Genomic DNA, 19339 nt, shown 5'->3' with positions numbered 1-19339 from the left:
CTTCTAGTTTATATATTCATAGTATAATTTGTACTGATAATATTAATTAAAGCTTCCTGCTTTTTAATAAAATCTTGACTTTCTATAAAGCTTTGCCCTATGAAAGTTATAATTTACACAGACCAAAAGTAGAACAGACTTATTTGCTGATTTGAGGGAAAATACCTTTGATTCTTAGGCCCCACTTCTACAAACATCCATGTATGAATAATTTTACAGACATGAATTATCTCATTAACTTCAGTCAAACTACTCGTGCATAAATTTAAAGTGTCTGCAAAATCTGGGATATTAGTCAATGTTTAAGGGACACTGTCAATTTGCATTTTTGATTAATTTTAAAATATTCAGTGTTCTTACTGTATGTCTAGGAATAGTATGTCCTGATAGTTTAAAAAAAATCCTTTAGAACATATGAATATAGTGGTTTTCCTATTGCTTTCTTTATATTTATCAGAAGGGAGCTTTGGTTGAGCATGGGACCCAGGATGCCAAACATCCTCAGGCTCACTCTTTTTTACCTCTTCTCTTTCTCTTTGTGCTACTTGTTCTGTTTCAGCTGTCCTGTGACTATTATTGATGAGCACCCCTTGCAAAGCCCCGGGGAGGGAAAGCATTAAGAAAGCAGTCTGTTTATCACTAAGGGTATGTCTACACTATGGGATTAATCCGAATTTATATAATTCGAATTTTGGAAACAGATTGTATGAAGTCGAATGTATGTGGCCACACTAAGCACATTAATTCGGCGGTGTGCGTCCATGTACTGGGGCTAGTGTCAATTTCCGGAGCATTGCACTGTGGGTAGCTATCCCATAGTTCCCGCAGTCTCCTCCGCCCATTGGAATTCTGGGTTGAGATCCCAATGCCTGATGGGGCCAAAAACATTGTCGTGGGTGGTTCTGGGTACATCCTCCACCCTCCCCAGGGAAGCAACGGCCGACAACCGTTTCGCACCTTTTTCCTGGGTGAACAGTGCAGACGCCATACCACGGCAAGCATGGAGCCCGCTCAGCTCAAGACAGCAGTCATGAACATTGTAAACACCTCGCGCGTTATCGTGCAGTTTATGCTGACCCAGAACCTGCAAAACCAGGCGGCGAGGAGAGTGATGAGGACATGGACATGGAATTCTATCAAACTGCGGGCCCCGGTGCTTTGGAGATCATGCTGTTAATGGGGCAGGTTATAGCCATGGAACGCCGATTCTGGGCCCGGAAAACAAGCACAGACTGGTGGGACTGCATAGTGTTGCAGGTGTGGGACGATTCCCAGTGGCTGTGAAACTTTCGCATGCGTAAGGGCACTTTCATGGAACTTTGTGACTTGCTTTCTCCTGCCCTGAAGCGCCAGAATACCAAGATGAGAGCAGCCCTCACAGTTGAGAAGCGAGTGGCGACAGCCCTGTGGAAGCTTGCAACGCCAGACAGCTACCGGTCAGTCGGGAATCAATTTGGAGTGGGCAAATCTATTGTGGGGGCGGCTGTGATGTAAGTAGCCAAAGCAATCACTGAGCTGCTGCTACGAAAGGTAGTGACTCTGGGAAATGTGCAGGTCATAAGTGGATGGCTTTGCTGCAATGGGATTCCCTAACTGTGGTGGGGCGATAGATGGAACCCATATCCCTATCTTGGCACCGGAGCACCAGGGTACCCAGTACATAAACCGCAAGGGTTACTTTTCAATGGTGCTGCAAGCACTTGTGGATCACAAGGGACATTTCACCAACATCAACGTGGGCTGGCCGGGAAGGGTTCATGACGCTCGTGTCTTCAGGAACACTACTCTGTTTAAACGGCTGCAGCAAGGGACTTACTTCCTGGACCAGAAAATAACCGTTGAGGATGTTGAAATGCCTATAGTTATCCTTGGGGACCCAGCCTATCCCTTAATGCCATGGCTCATGCAGCCATACACAGGCAGCCTGGACAGGAGTCAGGAGCTGTTCAACTACAGGCTGAGCAAGTGCAGAATGGTGGTGGAATGTGCATTTGGCCGTTTAAAAGGTCGCTGGCGCTCGTTACTGACTCAGTCAGACCTCAGCCAAACCAATATCCCCATTGTTATTGCTGCTTGCTGTGTGCTCCACAATCTCTGTGAGAGTAAGGGGGAGACCTTTATGGTGGGGTGGGAGGCTGAGGCAAATCGCCTGGCTGCTGATTACGCGCAGCCAGCCACCAGGGCGATTAGAAGATCACACCAGGAAACGCTGCGCATCAGAGAAGCTTTGAAAACCAGTTTCATGACTGGCCAGGCTACAGTTTGGAAGTTCTGTTTGTTGAAAACCCGCCCCCTTGATTGACTCATTCCCTGTAAGCAAACCATCCTCCCCCCCTTAAATCACAGCTTGCTTTTAAAGGAAATAAAGTCACTATTGTTTAAAAATTATGTATTCTTTATTAATTGATTATAAACATAGGGAGAGAACCAACAAGGTAACCCGGGTGAGGTTTGGGAGGAGGATAGGAGGGAAGTAAAGGTCACTGAAAAAATTCAATATAATGACAGCCTTTTGGTTGGGCTGTCCACTGGGTGCACGGAGCCTCCCCCACCCCGCGTTCTTACACGTCTGGGTGAGGAGGCTATGGAACGTGGTGAGGGGGGAGGGAGGTTATACAGCGGCTGCAGCGGCACTCTGTTATCCTGCTGCCGTTCCTGAAGCTCCACCAGACGCCAGAGCATGTCCGTTTGATCACGCAGCAGCCCCAGCGTTGCAGCTTGCCACCTCTCATCTTGAGCATCCCTCATGACCTCACGTTCACTGGCATCTTTCCAGTACTTAGATACCGTGTCCTTCCACTCATTCAAATGAGCTCTTTCATTGTGGGTGCATTCCATTATTTCCGAGAACATCTCGTCTCGTGTCCTCTTCCTCTGCTGCCTTATCTAAGATAGCCTTCGGGACAGAGGAGGGAGGCTTGAAAAATTTGCAGCTGCTGGAGGGATGGAAAAAAGGAGAGAAGTTTTTAAAAAGATACATTTTACAGAACAATGCTTATACTCTTTCACGGTGAACAACACTATTCACATTACATAGCACATGTGATTTCTGTGCAAGATCGCATTTTGCCTCTTAATGCTGAGTGCCTGTGGCTTTGCTGCTAGAGATCACAGGTCCGGGCAACAGAATTCGGCTTGCATGCGGCCATGGTAAGCCATTGTCTTTCGGCTTCTGCGCCCTCCTTTCCCACATACCAAGCAAAGCCGGTTGACTGCTGCGGTTTTCCTGTTAACCTTCAGCAGCAGAAAACAAACGAAACCCCTCCATCCAATTCTCTGGGATGATCGCTTTATCCCTCCCCCCACCGCGTGGCTAGTATCAGGGAAGATCCCTGCTAGCCAAAGGCGAAAAGCTCAGCGCCAATTCCCCGGTCCCCTCCCTGCCCCCCGCGCTTGGCTAACTGCAGGGAAGGATTGCTTTTCAGCCACAGGCAAACAGCCCAGTAGGAATGGCCACCTCTGTCCCCTTAATTAAATTCCCGTATTTCAACCAGGTTACCATGAGCGATATCACTCTCCTGAGGATTACACAGCGAGATAAAGAACGGATGTTGCTTGAATGCCAGCAAACACCGGGACCATACGCTGCCAGGCTTTGTCATGCAATGATACCAGATTACTTGCTACTAGCATGGCGTGGTCAAGTGTCCTACCATGGAGGACGGAATAAGGCTGCACTGCCCAGAAACTTTCTGCAAAGGCTTTTGGAGTACCTCCAGGAGAGCTTCATGGAGATGTCCCTAGAGGATTTCCGCTCCATCCCCAGACACGTTAACAGACTTTTCCAGTAGCTGTACTGGCCGTGAATACATCCCAAGTCCTCAGGGCAAATTAATCATTAAAAAACGCTTGTTTTTAAACCATGTTTTATATTTTAAAAGGTAAACTCACCTGAGGTCCCTTCCATGGGATCATGGTCTTGGGTACTGGCTTGGGAGGGTACTTCAGTCAGGCTGAGAAAAAGATCCTGGCTTTTGGGGAAAACGGAGTGCTGTGCGCTCTCCGCAAGCTTGTCGTCGTCCTCCTCCTCCTCTTCCCCGTCCGCAGAATCCTCAGGTGTGGCTGATGAGATTACCCCTGCCTCGGAATCCACGGTCAGAGGTGGGGTAGTGGTGGCGGCAGCCCCCCCTAGAATTGCATGTAGCTCAGCATAGAAGCGGCATGTCTGCGGCTCTGACCCGGAGCGACCATTTGCCTCCTTTGTTTTCTGATAGGCTTGTCTGAGCTCCTTGACTTTCACCTGACACTGCTCTGGGTCCCTATTGTGGCCTCTCTCCATCATGCCCTTGGAGATTTTTTCAAAAGTTTTGGCATTTCGTCTTTTCGAACGAAGTTCTGCTAGCACTGAATTCTCTCCCCATATAGCGATCAGATCCAGTACCTCCCGTACAGTCCACGCCGGTGCTCTTTTTCGATTATCGGCCTGCATGGTTATCTGTGCTAATGAGCTCTCTGTGGTCACCTATGCTCTCCTGTGCTGGGCAAACAGGAAATGAAATTCAAATGTTCGCGGGGTTTCTCCTGTCTACCTGGACAGTGCATCCGAGTTCAGATTCCTGTCCAGAGCGGTCACAATGGTGCACTGTGGGCTAGCTCCCGGAGGCCAATACCATCGAATTGCGGCCACACTAACCCTAATTCGAAATGACAATATCGATTTTGGCGCTACTCCGCACGTCGGGGAGGAGTACAGAAATCGATTTTAAGAGCCCTTTATTTCGAAATAAATGGCTTTGTTGTGTGGTCGGGTGCAGGGTTAATTCGATTTAACCCTGCTAAATTCGAATTAAACTCATAGTGTAGACCAGGCCTAAGTAATCACAAATATGTTAAGGGCTATTTTGCAATGTATTTAAAATTATTCCACATTATTCTAATGTTTTGAGGATGAAGTTCAGAAATATGGCATGGTCATACACTGCAGCTTATTGAAAACCCAACAATTGGATCAACTGATTTGGCTGCCAGCCACAAATGATAACAGTATAGAATATAACCAGCAATTTGTGCTGAAGACAGCATCACAGAGAAGTCTGGAGTGTGTGTCTGCATTACATTCACACAGGTAATATATTCACATTCCACATTTTTGCAGGTATTTCCTTAATATTTTCTTCTTCAGAGATCTGCAAATCCCTGTCAGAACTCAGAAGAAATCTTTTCCCTAGCTTTTTAAAAAATACATTTCCCTCAATCTTGTGACCTCCTCCTCCTCCCTTTTCTGTCTTCTTTGTCCAAATTTCTCATTGGATGCAAAAGCAGCCTTTGTAGATTGGATGGTTTTTAATTGCTTGAGTTATCAGATAACACCAAAGCATTGAAAAGGGACATAAGGCTTCAAATTTTTCAATAAACTTTTGGACATAATACAGCTGTGCTATTTAGTTCTGTAGCACAGATGCTTCCTACATCAGTGGAAGGGGGTTTTCAATCCACCTTTTTGAGGGGTGGTAGCTAGCTCAATGGAAGAACTTTTCTGTTGATCTAGTCATGTCTGACCCAAGGAGTTAGGTCAACCTAACTACGCTGTACAGAGCATGACATTTTTCACAGCCCTGAGGGATGTACACAAATCAATCTATTTTTTTACGCAGAGACCAGGCCTCAGAAAGAGGTATTAATGGCAGTCAGATCTCTGTAAGCACTTGGGGTTGTCCTTTGTTTGCTTTTGAAACCATGCATGAAAGATTACAGGTAGCTGATAAGAAGTGATCAAATAGAAATCCAGCCACCCAGATTCTGAAGTCCAGGAACCGCTTTGCCTCAACATTCAAACACTTCTTCTATTTCAGGGGTTCTCAAACTGGGGGTCAGGACCCCTCAGGGGGTCGTGAGGTTATTACATGGGGCGTCCCGAGCTGTCAGCCTCCACCCCAAACCCCGCTTTGCCTCCAGCATTTATAATGGTGTTAAATATATTTAGAAGTGTTTTTAATGTATAAGGGGAGGGGGGGGGTCACACTCAGAGACTTGCTATGCGAAAGGGGTCACCAGTACAAAAGTTTGAGAACCACTGTTCTATTTGGTCTTCTGTGCAGATCTTACTATTTGAAACAACCTTCATCTTTCTGCCTCTCACTCTCTCTCTTTTCTAATTTCAAGTAGGATCATCTTTTTCTTCCTTTGCCTATCCTTTTAATTTATGTTCCTCTGCCATTATTTAACTCTAATTACCTAAAGCCTCTTGGGAATTTACAATGGGTATGACAGATGCTACCCAAACTATCTGCAATTTATTACAGGACTGAGGCTTCAAGTTGCACTGTACTGAACAAGGAAATAAGAACAACAACAAAAAGAGCCTCCGCTGGGAAAGGGCAGATCTTATGTATTACAGCACCTAGCACAAGGGGGTCCATGTACAGAAATATAAATAAAAATACTCTTCAAAACACCCCTCCACGCCAGAGCTCTAATTCTACTGGTTGCACTACGGCCCAGCTGCTGGCCCAGCCCCGCCCGGCGTGCTGGGAAGGGGACTATGCTGGGATCAAAAAGGCGCAATACACGAGCCTGGCAGGGAACGAGGACTGCGTGTGCCCAGCGCGTGCTGCTGCCCCGCTGCCGCCAACCTCGCCCTTCCTGTGTGTTACTGCGCAGGCGCAGCCCCCGCAGCAGATGGGGGAGTCTGCTTTACGTCATTAGCCAGCGCGCGTCAGGGTGTGACGTTCACACCCTGCGTCGGCTACTAAGTAAACCGCGGCTAGGGGGCGCGCACGTGGGCGGCTGTCCGCATGGAGGCGGCAGCGGCGGGATGTCGCGGCCCGGGGCTGGCGCTCTGCGGAGCTCTCATGGCTGTCAGCGGCGGGAGCCGCTTCCTAGCAGCTCACTACCAGGAGCCCAGGTCAGTGCGGGCCGCGGGGTCCCGGCGCTGCCCGGGGACGGGGAGAGGCGGCTGGGAGGATGGTGAGCGCGATTCGCCGCCCGGCAGCGGGTGTGTGGCTGGCGGGCGGGAGACGTATCCGGTCTTTAAACCCCACCCCGTCCAATGAGATGTCTGCGTAAGTCCCCCCCTCCGCCCCCCCAGGAGTTCAGGAGCATCAGTCCTGCCCCCTTGGCTCCCGATGACATTTCAGCCCCTTTAAAACCAGTTGAGGGTGAATCCCCGGCACGACTGGAGATGAATGTATCTTTCTTAACTGTGTGTAACTTTATTTGACTACTCTGTGTGCTGATTATTCTTATACCTTGCTAATTCTAAATATATTTGGGCATTGTTTAAAGGGATACTGCTAAAGTTAAAGAGGCCCCATCCCCTTGAAACTTAATCACTTTAAAAAGTTGATTATAAGTACTGCCAGGTGTTAGAATATCTTCTGACTCTGCTACTATTTTTTGTGGTTTTATATCACACTGCATCTAAAATGTTTTTCCCCTGTTGCTAATGAGAGAGAGAGAGACTCATACATCAGGGGAAATGGTGAAACTGATTATACACACGCTGTTGTCATGCTCAAGGTACATCCCTAATTTGGCAAATGCATACACACACGTACTTAATTACATGTATGTAAAAAGAACGAGGAATATATGTGGCACCTTAGAGACTAACACATTTATTTGGGCATAAGCTTTCATGGGCTAAAACCCACTTCATCGTTAACCCATGAAAGATTATGCCCAAATAAATGTGTTAGTCTCTAAGGTGCCACAACTACTCCTCGTTCTTTTCACTGATACAGACTAACATGGCTACCACTCTGATATATGTATGTAATTAGTTTCACTGACTTCAGTGGGGACTACTCATGTCTAGCCAATTAAGTCTGAGCTCAAGTATTTGCAGGATTGGGGTCTAAAACAGAAAAAGCGGTATTTTCCCTCTAATTTCTCAAATTTTAGGTATTACTTCTAACCATGGAAGGTTAAAAATTCCCACTTATCTCTTTTTTAAAGTTGAAGGCATTTCTTTTAAAAGGCCCAAAATAAAACCCTGATAAGACTTAAACATGTTCTGAATAAGTATTATCCATGCGACATTGTTACAGTAACAACTACACCACTGGATTACCCAGCAACAATAGAGCCAGCATGCTTAGTTTGTTTGTGTGCTTATTACACCATCCTTCAGTAGAAGGATCTTCTCCCAAGGGCTATGCAGATAGCATGGCAAGATGAGGTAAACAAGCTTGCACATGTGGGACAAAGCAAGGCCTTGATTTCTCAATCTCCAGTCACAGGAGTATATGGATATTTGTTACACAAATTATTCATGTACAAAGAATAACATTTTAAGCCTATCAGTCTTCATGATTCCTGGCAGCTTGTACAGAACCAGTTTATGTTCGTCACATTGATTTCTGGAATCACAGTAAATGCCAAAATAGAGATTCAAGAGCAGATGGCAAATACAATTGAGAGACTAGTAGAAGTAAAATATTCACGGTTTTTCACTGGAAAAAAAAATCACACTTGCTTTCCTATCGACTAGTGGCTTCTGTTTGGTTTGCATGTGGGATATGAGGTGCCAAACTTCAACAACTGGTGAGTAATCTGGGGATGCCTTTGAGGTGCCAGGGGGTGTTGGCAGCAGAGGCAAGGAGACATAGTAAAGTATATAATTATGATGCATTACAAATGAATCAGCACCCTTCATGGGAAAACAGTGATTTTTTTTGTTAACCCTTTTATTTCCAGTGTTGATGATCTTTTCATGTATGACAGCATCACTGCAGGCAAGAAGTCTCAAGAAGACAGAGGGTGAGAGATTTTGTATAAACTCTTCACTACCTTTTCGGAGGGTGGATCACTTCCTCTGATGATGTGATGTCGAATAGAATAAAGTGAATAAATTAGGAATGCCTAGTGATGTGAGATGACTGGCTTAATTTCTAGTTGTCTTATTTGTTTCGCTAACTTATGTATTTTTAGTCTTACTCTTGCTTAGAGTGGGTATGATGGTGAAAGATTGTTTAAAAGGAACATTGGCAACTTAATCCACGCTTCTATGTGATTTTTATCTAAACTTACAAGAATTGAAAAGAAATTAGGGTGGAGGAGAAATCTATCTTTTAATTGTACTTTGAGCATTGGACAGTACTTTACCTATAGTCAATTCCAATGTTTCCCCTGGATGCTTAGATTTAGATCCTACATCAAGGTCTGCCAGCACAGACCATGGTACATAGGTAAGCAGATATTGATGCAGGATTGGGCCCACAGTCTGTTTCCTCTCATTGGTTTCAGTCTTTTACACAGTAACAGGAGAGAGAAACTTTCAAAATAGGAAAACCTGATTATAAAGCTACAAAAGCTTAGGTAGATATTTAAGTGCAGGTATAGTACTTTAAAGTCCTGTTTTAAAATTACATTTCTAGTTGACTATACCCCTCTAGATATTGTTTTAATTATTTTCTTTTGAATAAGTGGAATTTAGATCTAACTTTATAGATTTAGTTTAGGTTGGGGTAGTCAAGCGATTAAAAAAATGAATCATGATTAATCGTGCGATTAATCGCGCTGTTAAACAATAATAGAATACCATTTATTTAAATATTTGGATGTTTTCTACGTTTTCAAATATATTGATTTTAATTGTAACACAGAATACAAAATGTACAGTGCTCACTTCGTATATATATTTTTATTACAAATATTTGCACTGTAAAAAAACAAAAGAAATTGTATTTTTCAATTCCCCGTTATAAGTACTGTAGTGCAATCTCTTTATGGTGAAAGTGCAACTTACGAATGTAGATTTTGTTGTTGTTGTTACATAACTGCACTGAAAAACAAAACAGTCTAAAATTTTAGAGCCTACAAGTCTACTCAGTCCTACTTCTTGTTAAGCCAATTGCTAAGACAAACAAGTTTGTTTACATTTGTGGGATATAATGCTGCCTGCTTCTTCTTTACAATGTCACCTGAAAGTGAGAACAAGCGTTCGTGTGGCACTTTAGCGTATCTGGCACGTAAATACCTTGCAATGCTGGCTACAAAACATTTATATGCCCCTTCATGCTTCAGCCACCATTCCAGCTTCCATGCTGATGAGGCTCATTAAAAAAATAACACGTTAATTAAATTTGTTACTGAACTCCTTGAGGAGAATTGTATACCTCTTGCTCTGTTTTACCCGCATTCTGCCATATATTTCATGTTCTAGCAGTCTCGGATGATGACCCAGCACATGTTGTTCGATTTAAGAACACTTTCACTGCAGATTTGACAAAACGCAAAGAAGGTACTAATGTGAGATTTCTAAAAATAGCTACAGCGCTTGACCCGAGGTTTAAGAATCTGAAGTGCTTTCCGAAATCTGAGAGGGACAAGGTGTGGAGCATGCTTTCAGATGTCTTAAAAGAGCAATACTGTGATGTGGAAACTATAGAACTCGAACCACCAAAATTGAAAATCATCCTTCTGCTGGAAGCATCTGACTCAGATGATGAAAATGAACATGCATTGGTCTGCACTGTTTTGAATAGTTATCGAGCAGAACCCGTCATCAGCATCTGGAATGGTGGTTGAAGCATGATGGGACAGATGAATCTTTAGCGCATCTGGCACATAAATATCGTGCGATGCCAGCTACGACAGTGCCATGTGAATGCCTGTTCTCACTTTCAGGTGACATTGTAAATAAGAAGCAGGCGGCATTATATCCCACAAATGTAAACAAACTTGTTTGTCTTAGCGATTGGCTTAACACGAAGTAGGACTGAGTAGACTTGTAGGCTCTAAAGTTTTACACTGTTTTGTTTTTCAGTGCAGTTATGTAACAACAACAACAACAAAAATCTACATTTGTAAGTTGCACTTTCGTGATAGAGATTGCACTACAGTAATTGTATTAGGTGAATTGAAAACTACCATTTCTTCTGTTTTTTTACAGTGTACATACTTGTAATAAAAAATAAAGTGAGCATTGTATACTTTGAATTCTGTACTGTAATTGATGTCAATATATTTGAAAATGTAGAAAAACATTCCAAAATATTTAATAAATTTCAATTGGGATTCTATTGTTTAACAGTGCGATTAAAACTGCGATTAATCACGATTAATGCTGTTGGCAGTTTGATGATATGTTTCTCTTTAGTAAATATGCTTAAAGCTGTCTGTTCATGAAAAAAACATTTTTTCCTTTCTGTATTTTAGACAGGATGGACAGCCAGCAGTTAAAGCAAGCGATGATATTCTTGCTTTTGCCTTCTCCTCATCAGGAGGCTATTTTGCTTTGACTGATGACAACAAACGTCTGGTTCTTTTTCGTACTAAGCCTTGCTGGGAATGCCTTAGTGTCAGGTAAGGAATCAGGATATTGAGTGTCTGTGTATTATAAATTGGAATGACTGCCATTTTAATACTGTAAATATCAGCAGGATTTGGGGCACAGCTGTTTGTTACTACTGGCTTCTCCCTCTTTCCTCTAATTTGCTTGAGTGAATTTAACGCTGGTGGAAGTGAGGGGTCAATGTTAAGAGGTTAAGCCAGAAATGGTGTCTGTAGTCTACAAGCTTCCCTCTAAAATTTTTCAATTTTCCTCCATTTTGACTTGCATCCTTTCCCTCCCTCCCCCCCCCCCCCATTAAAATGTGTACAGCACACTAGCTTTGGGAAGGCAAGCTTTTGGCCAAGGGTATAAGGGAAAAAAAAATCTCTTCACTTTTTACAAAAAGTATCTTTTGGATATTTAAAAACAGAGCATTCCTCTCTGCTCTGTGTGAACACTAAATCTTAAAGAACCACACACTCATTAACCTGAGTACTACTCCAGCTACCGACGTAATCCAAGATAGGCTTGTGGGAGAGAGGATTTTAGGAAGCTTCTGGAGGGTGTTCTAAAAATCTGTCCTTATGTACAAGTTACATATTGCATGCCTTCTCTTTTCTAACCCCCTCCATTTGAATCTCTCTCTGTCCACTAGAGATCCTCCTGTAATAAATCTTTCTCTGCTGATTGTGATGGTTTTCTATATGAAGACACGTAGGACTTTTCAAAAGCAAAATCTTGGCAAATGAAGTTTCCACTTGTATTGATTTCTGAAGAATGCTAGATTCTTGTCCCATCTACAAAGCAGAATGGAACTGTATTATTGGATTCCCCCCTCAGTTCTACCTGTGGTGTAGATGCTGGACCTTTAGAGTGTCTTGCCCAGTGTCATATAGGAAGTTTGTAGCAGACCTAGAAATAATAGAAAGGAACTCCCATTTTAGTGCTTTAACCTCAAGGTCATCATTCTTTTCTTGTGATTTAGGGTTGTATGCAGCCTAATAAATGTAAAGTAACATCAGCTTGCAGCAAAAGCCGATCTTAAAAAGGTATTGAAGTGGTTTTAAGTACTACATCTGCGATTGAGTCCCCTCTCTTCCCCCTCCCCCGAGTCCAACTTTCTGTCATCTGAAAACCACATTTTCCCATTTAAAAAATGTTTGTTCCCTCTTGCTGTGTTGGAGACCTACACAAGGAAAAGGAGAAATGGAATAATTGCATTGTGCAGTCAAGTGCACAGGTAAACAAACAATGCTCTAATCTCTTTTGGTCAGTCTTCTAAAAAGTAAATATACACATTAGAAATTGAGAAGTGATAAGTTGATGAACTCCTGCATCACTTTCTGATCAATACTTTTTCACTGTGGGAAAACCATGGTCAAGGATACCTAATTAGCATATCTGGGTATGTCTACACTGCAATTAAATACCCACAGCTGGCCTGTGCCAGTGGACTCGGGCTCCTGGGGCTCGGGCTAAGGGGCTGTTTATATTGTGGTATAAACATTTAGGCTCCAGCTGCAGCCTGAGTTCTGGGACCTTTCCACCTGGCAGGGTTCTAGAGCCCAGGCTCCAGCCTGAGCCCGAATGTCTACACTGCAATTAAACAGCCCCTTAGCCTGAGCTCTCTGAGCTCAAGTCAGCTGGCACGGGCCAGCCGTGGGTTTTTAATTGCAGTGTAGACATACCTTCAGAATGTGTGACTGTGTTGCTGGCACATAACTCTGCAGTTTTAGATTACATTTTACTGCGTGAATTTTGATTAATCTCACCACAGAGCCTACTTGTCTCTTGTCATTGTTTTCGAGTTTCTGCTTTAACTCTGGTGAGAGTGAAAACCATTCTATAGAAATATTGCTGCTGTTTTATGCAGTCAGACCCCAAGTCTAGGCTGACTTTAGCCAGAACTATCGTGAATTTTACCTCTGTTTCCTCATGCATCCACTTCTTCTCACTGCCCCAAAGGAATAGTACTGTCCTCTGTCCTGTTTTTGTTGTCTTTAACTCTGAGGCTTACAGGATAATTCCTGGATTTTCAGTTTTCTGCTAGACTGTCAGCCTGGAACCCAGGTGGATTTTGCCAGGAATTCTGTAACATCACTTTCTTCCATTAGGAAACTGGGAATACCAAAAAACAACAATCATTGCATGGGAAGATAACTCTAAAATAAGTTTGAGCTGCACATTCTGGTGTGAGATGAAATCAATATCAGCTGTTTGTGGCAAGATATGTAGCAAGCCTAATACAATGCTGGCACCTACTGGAGAGTCATGAATACATGAGAACTTCTGTTGTTGCATAGCAATAAAGGTAGGGCCAAAAAAAAAAGTCCCATATGTTGTAGAAAGTATCCAGCGAGTCAGCAAGCTAGAAAGTAACCTATTCCTGTACTGGTGCATCCTAAAGCTCTAATGAATTCATAGTTGGTAGCATTTTATAAGCCATAAAGATGTGAAAAACAGCTTACTTTAAAAGTCCTAAAATGACAGTGGAATATATTGAATTAAGCCCTATATAATGCTTTTTCACCCCAGGGATTGTTGCATTTCAGTGGTGGGTGAGGTCCTTTATTTACCCAGGAGTCTTAAGGCATAAATTAATCCACAATTGCACTGAGCAATTTGGATGAAAAGTGATCTGGAAATAAAAAATAATAGCAGCAGCAATCATTATTAAATTATAAATACAGTTTTAAAGCAAAATAAGAGTGAAATCTGTTTTCAAACTCACCTGCCAATTATCAGGTGGTTGTCCATGATCTTATCTGCCTTATGAAAGTTGACAAAATCATAATGAAGGCTACGATATAGTTACAGAGGTCACGGATTCCATGACTTTACCAGACCTCCGTGACTTCTAGGGCTTCAGGAGGAGGAGGTGGCACTGTGCGCCTCTGCCTGCAACTGGGGCTGGATGAAACTAGGACCTAACATAAAATAAACCTAACCCTGCAGCTCCAGCCCTACGGCTTCCCAGGCTTTGTGGGGGCTGCAGCTGGGGCCGTGCACCCCTGTCTTGCAACTGTAGCCAGCTCTGGAGCAGGGGCTGTGTGCGGCCATGGCAGGGGGCTCAGCCTGACATTCCCCCTCTCCTCCTTCCCTCCCCCCCGCCCCCCGGACTCCATTCCTCCCCCTACCTAGCCCCCTCACCCCCCCCCACCCCCCGGTTATTTTTAGTAAAGTAATGGACAGGTCTTGGGCTCTGAATTTTTGTTGCCCGTAACCTGTTTGTGACTTTTACTAAAAATAACCATGATAAAATCTTCACGTTAATCATAATCACAAACTAGTGATCCTTAAGTGGCTGATATCAGCTGTTGCAAGAGAAACTCTGAACTCAAATCCTGGTGACTAAGTGTACTACAAGTGCATAGCCAAGCCTTTGTCTTATTTCCTGCACATCTTTATAAGAACCTCATAAGGTGCAAAAGGATGAGGGAAGCTGCTGTGTATAAGGTGCATCTGAGTCTGCTCCCTTTTGTGCACCTTAAGAGCGACACAGTTGGGTATGATGCAAATTTATCTAGCTATGATGTTCCCAAGGCTCACATCAGAGGGGCTTCCTTTTGCAGTAAGATGCACGAGACAGGGTGTTCTGTCTCCAAATAGGGCCAGTACATGGAATTTACACATGTTGTTGACAAGATATTGCAAATCAGGAGAGCTTCCAAGTCTCCCTCCCCATAGTTTTTATGCACATTTTGTGAGTGTGTTTTTTTTATTTTATGTTAGGAAAGTCCATCCAATTTTGTTTGGAAGATAAGAACGGCCATACTGGATCAGACCAATGTTCCATCTAACGCAGTAACCTGTCTTCCAACCGTAGCCAGTGCCAGATGCTTCAAAGGGAATGAACAGAACAGGGCAATCAAGTGATCCATCCTCTGTTGTCCAGACCCAGCTTCTGGCAGTTGGAGGTTTAGGGACACCCAGAGCATTGGGATTGCATCCACATGTTGATTGTGTGAAGAAGTAATTCCTTTTTGTTTGTTTTAAACCTGCTGCCTGTTAATTTCATTGGATGATCCCTGGTTCCTCTATTATGTGAAGGGATAGATAAATAAATAACACTTCCTTATTCACTTTCTCCATATCATTCATGGTTTTGTAGGCATCTATCATGTCCCTCCCCTTGGTTGTCTTTTCTCCAGTTTGAATAGTCCCAGTCTTTTTAATCTCTCCTCCTATGGAAGCTGTTCCATACCTTTAATCTGTACCTTTTCTGTACCTTCTCTGTACCTTTTCATTTCTAATATATCTCTTTTGAGATGGGGTGACCAGAACTGCAAGCAATATTCAAGTTGTGGCCATACCATGGATTTATATGGTGGCATTTTGGTAGTTATGCTTATTATCTATCCATTTCCTATTGGTTCCTAAGTTTCTGCCTTTTTTGACTGCCGCTGCACAGTGAGCAGATGTTTTCAGAGAACTATGCAAGATGACTCCAAGATTTTTCTTGAGTGGTAACAGCTAATTTAGACCCCATCATTTTGTACATATAGTTAGGATTGTGTTTTCCAATATGCATTACTTTGCATTTATCAATATTGAATTTCATTTACCATTTTGTTGCCCAGTCACCCAGTTTTGTGAGAGCCCTTTGGAGAACATTAAGCCTGTATAGTTAAACAAGGAAGTCAGGAAATGCCAAAATTAGGTTTACACGTGCAACTGCCATTATGCCTCTTCATACACGTGCATTACCATAGTCATACATGGTCATTCCGGTGCACTAAATGCCCCAATAACAATTACTTTGGTTTCACCCACATATCTCTATTCTCTCAAATGAAATCTCAAAGAAAAATGATAAAAGACAAAAAACACCATTTCACCTGTAGGCGAACACTTCACAAAACGATCGCTCTGTATTTGACCTCTCAGTCCTCATTCTCAAAGGAAACCTGCACAACGCTTTCAAAAGACGAGCTTGAGAGCTTAATATCTTTAGTAGACACTAAAAATTATGGTCTTAATAAAGACCTTGGATTTATGGTTTATTACAACAATCTGTAACTCACTAATCTTTTTTTTTTGTCCTATGAGGCGTTAACAAGCCACTTCACCTTGATGTTCTCTTACAATATGTGTTAACTACTTACCGTAAACAATCCATTCCACTATTCTATTTAGCTGTGACTCGGAGACCTTTCCCAGACATGAAGAAGATAGCTCAAAAGCTTGTCTCTTTCACCAACAGAAGTTGGTCCAAAAATATGACCTCATCCACCTTATGTCTCTGATCATACTGTGACAGATATTGCAACCACATTCAGTATCTGTGGGGACCGTATCATGTTAAATTTATGAATGTTCTGTGTATCACGGTGGGCAAAGAATTATATTCAACTCCACATGGGAGGGTATCCACAGCTTTTTCAGTAACTAAAAACTGTGTGTGTGGGGGGAGGGGAGGTGTAGTAGCATAGAAAGGAGTGATTACTGCTGTCCCTTGGATTGTAAACAGCTGGAGAGAAGTGCCTCCCTCTGGGGTGGCTTGGGTATATTCCTCCAAACAGGTATCAGAGTCCCAAGGAGGGAAAAAAGTGTCTTTATATAAAAGGCTGAGTTTAAACAGACTCAGGGGACTTCTTTTTGACTCAAATGACCTTTGGTCCAAAGGGTGACTGAACTTGCTTGAGAGTTAGACTGGAACCTAGTGGGGTCTCCATAGGACTGATGGGTGATCTCAGGTAAGTTTTTAGTACGCATGTAGGTGTTTTGTAGTATGCATGTAGAAGCTGTATGGTCACTGCTGGCTTATGCTGGTCGTAGCCCTTGGAGAGAAAGCAAAGCACAGGGGCTGAACTGAGAGCTTGTCTGTAGTGAAGATGCTACTATGCCAATGGGAGAGCTTCTCCCATTAGCGTAGTTAAATCCACCTCCGCGAGAGGCAGTAACTATGTCAGTGGGAGACGCTGTCTACATAGGGGGTTAGGTTGGTATAACTACAGCACTCAGGGGTGTGGATTTTTCACACCCCTGCGTGATGTAATTATACCAAAATAAGTCAGTAGTGTAGACCTGGCCTCAGTCAGACCTGTTTGCTGGGTTGAATTGCAGTGAACTGCAGCCTAAAGCTCTGATCTGGAAAAAGGAGGGACCTGGGTTTCTGCTCAGAGAGAGGTAAAGGCTAAAGGCCTGAGACCTGGGGGGACATTTCTGGTTTGGACCATAGATAGGGGTTAAAGATGCTTTTACCTTGAAACTGACGTGGTGGCAGTGTGCGAGTACTATGGCGGTGTGAATTGGTGAGTGCCAACTGCAGTGAAAGCATGTACTGTAGGAAAGGAATAGTGAAAAGAGAGAGAAGAAAATGAGTTGTGAACAGCTGAAGAATGCTCAGAAGCTGATCTTGTATGCACAGCAGGGACTGACTTTTTCTGATCAGAAGAAATCTGAGTTGGTGGCCATGCTGCACTCTTATGACTCAAGAGGAAGAGATACCTGCCCCAAACAGGGACTGAATGGCCATGTCAAAATATCTGAATAGCTCTAATCATGACCATTTTTTTCCTTTCAGGTCTGTTGTTAGAAGATGCACATCTCTGATTATTACAGCTGCAGAGGATAAGATTCTGGTTGCAGACAAGTCTGGTGATGTCTATTCTTATTCAATAACAGAACCCCAAAAAGCTGGAAAGATTGAGCTTGGGCACTTGTCCCTGCTCTTGGATGTGGTATGTATGTTTATTAATTGGGTTTTCACGCAACCTTTTTCTTTTCCCTTAAAGAAGTTTTAGCACTATGTTATTCCTACGCCAAGATCCTATGACTTTAAAAAAACCCTCATTTCTTTGTATAAGCTAGACTGAAGAACAGCATCTTTTTCCCTCTGAGTTATTATTCAAATACAAACGCAAGAGGCAGGGAGAACAGTTTGCAGAGGGCATGCAGTGAATAGATCTTCTGTTAGTGTAATTTTTATGAGCTGTTGTTTTTATTACGGAATCATAGAACTTAGAGATGCAATTCACTTGTGAGGTCATCCAGTGTAGTCTGTCAATGTGGCACTGCAATATTTTAGTGCTTAGTCCATTTTTAAACACAACAAGGCTTCCTTTGTGCTCCTTCTGGAGGTTATTGGCTTTGGTAAACTCAACAATATTCCTGCCTTCTGCTACTGCTTCTTTACTTCTTATCAAAAAGGCTTGGGGCTTGCGTTCTAAATGTAAATTGTGGCTTTCTGCTTGCACGATACGTTCAAAATCATGAAACTAGTGTATTTGGATTTATTGCTTAATCACTAGTTACAAAGCAGCACATCAAAAGACATCCTGAGCTGTCTGTGCTGTGTGCTTATTTTGTGCCAACAGGCGCTGAGTCCTGATGACCAGTATATCCTAACTGCGGACAGAGATGAGAAGATTCGAGTCAGTTTGACTAGAGCGCCACATAACATCATATCTTTCTGTCTTGGGCACAGAGAGTAAGTTTGTGGAGCTGTCCACTGTATTTAAGGGCTGGCTAGAGGAGAGTGGCTCCTGTTTGTGGAGCAATAACTGGGTTCTGGGTTAAAGAAACTCCCCAGGCTGCTCTGTTTTAGTCCAGGATACAGTTATAACTTAGTTTGTGGCAAGGACCATCTTTTTGTTGTGTGTTTATGCAGCACCTAGCACAGTGGGGTCCTGGTCCATGACTAATAACTGAGTCAGTATGCGAGACAGAACATAGTGGGAGTTCACTGTGGGGAGAAGAGGATATAAGCAGGGTTTGAAGCAAGGGAGATCACGGGGGAAGCACAAAGTAAAGGAGATTACAGGGAGCACAGCTCCCTCTCCCCTGTTTAAAAGCAAAGGGAGAGTGCTCTTTCCTTTCCCTGATCTCCTCATTGAGTGTTGAGGTTAGGGACTTGCCTGTCATGGGTACCTGAAGAGGAGAGCAGCAGAAGAAAGTGGTGCTTGGTTGGAGAGATTTTAGGGCTCCAATCCTTGCTATCTATTGGTGTCGCAACAGTAGCATTAGATAGGGGAAGAGAAAGTGCCCTATTTGGAAGTCCCCTATCGCCTTCTCTAGCTTACAGGAACATTTGTGCTCCCTGCCCCAGTGTCCCCTCTCCAGTCAGGAGGGAAGACAAATACCTAAATAGATTTTTATGGAAAACCTTCTGAAATGCAGGAA

The 19339-nt window shown here is 43.3% G+C and overlaps 1 protein-coding gene and 1 long non-coding RNA gene across 4 annotated transcripts in view; one reads left to right on the top strand and one right to left on the bottom strand.

The window, feature by feature from the left end:
• Window positions 1-2377: 2377 nt before the first annotated feature.
• On the bottom strand, window positions 2378-6594 carry LOC135977374 (uncharacterized). Its single transcript, XR_010594827.1, has 2 exons — window positions 3892-6594; window positions 2378-2936 (listed from the first exon to the last, which is right to left on the bottom strand). It is a non-coding gene; the product is annotated as an uncharacterized LOC135977374 (long non-coding RNA).
• Window positions 6595-6666: 72 nt separating this feature from the next.
• Window positions 6667-19339, top strand: part of WDR4 (WD repeat domain 4) — a 31336-nt gene continuing 18663 nt past the window's right edge. The window contains exons 1-5 of one of the 3 annotated variants that reach the window (XM_024100508.3): window positions 6667-6844; window positions 8665-8700; window positions 11101-11247; window positions 17742-17898; window positions 18535-18647. In XM_024100508.3, coding sequence (XP_023956276.1) covers window positions 6735-6844; window positions 8665-8700; window positions 11101-11247; window positions 17742-17898; window positions 18535-18647 — 563 coding nt within the window. In that variant the 5' untranslated portion in view covers window positions 6667-6734. Of the gene's footprint in view, window positions 6845-7018; window positions 7142-8637; window positions 8701-11100; window positions 11248-17741; window positions 17899-18534; window positions 18648-19339 lie in introns of those variants that run through there. The other 2 variants (XM_008179860.4, XM_008179862.4) reach the window with 2 other exon arrangements.

Source organism: Chrysemys picta, chromosome 1 (assembly GCF_011386835.1).
Source record: "Chrysemys picta bellii isolate R12L10 chromosome 1, ASM1138683v2, whole genome shotgun sequence".
NCBI lineage: Eukaryota > Metazoa > Chordata > Testudines > Emydidae > Chrysemys > Chrysemys picta.
This window is presented reverse-complemented; position numbering and strand designations above follow the sequence as displayed.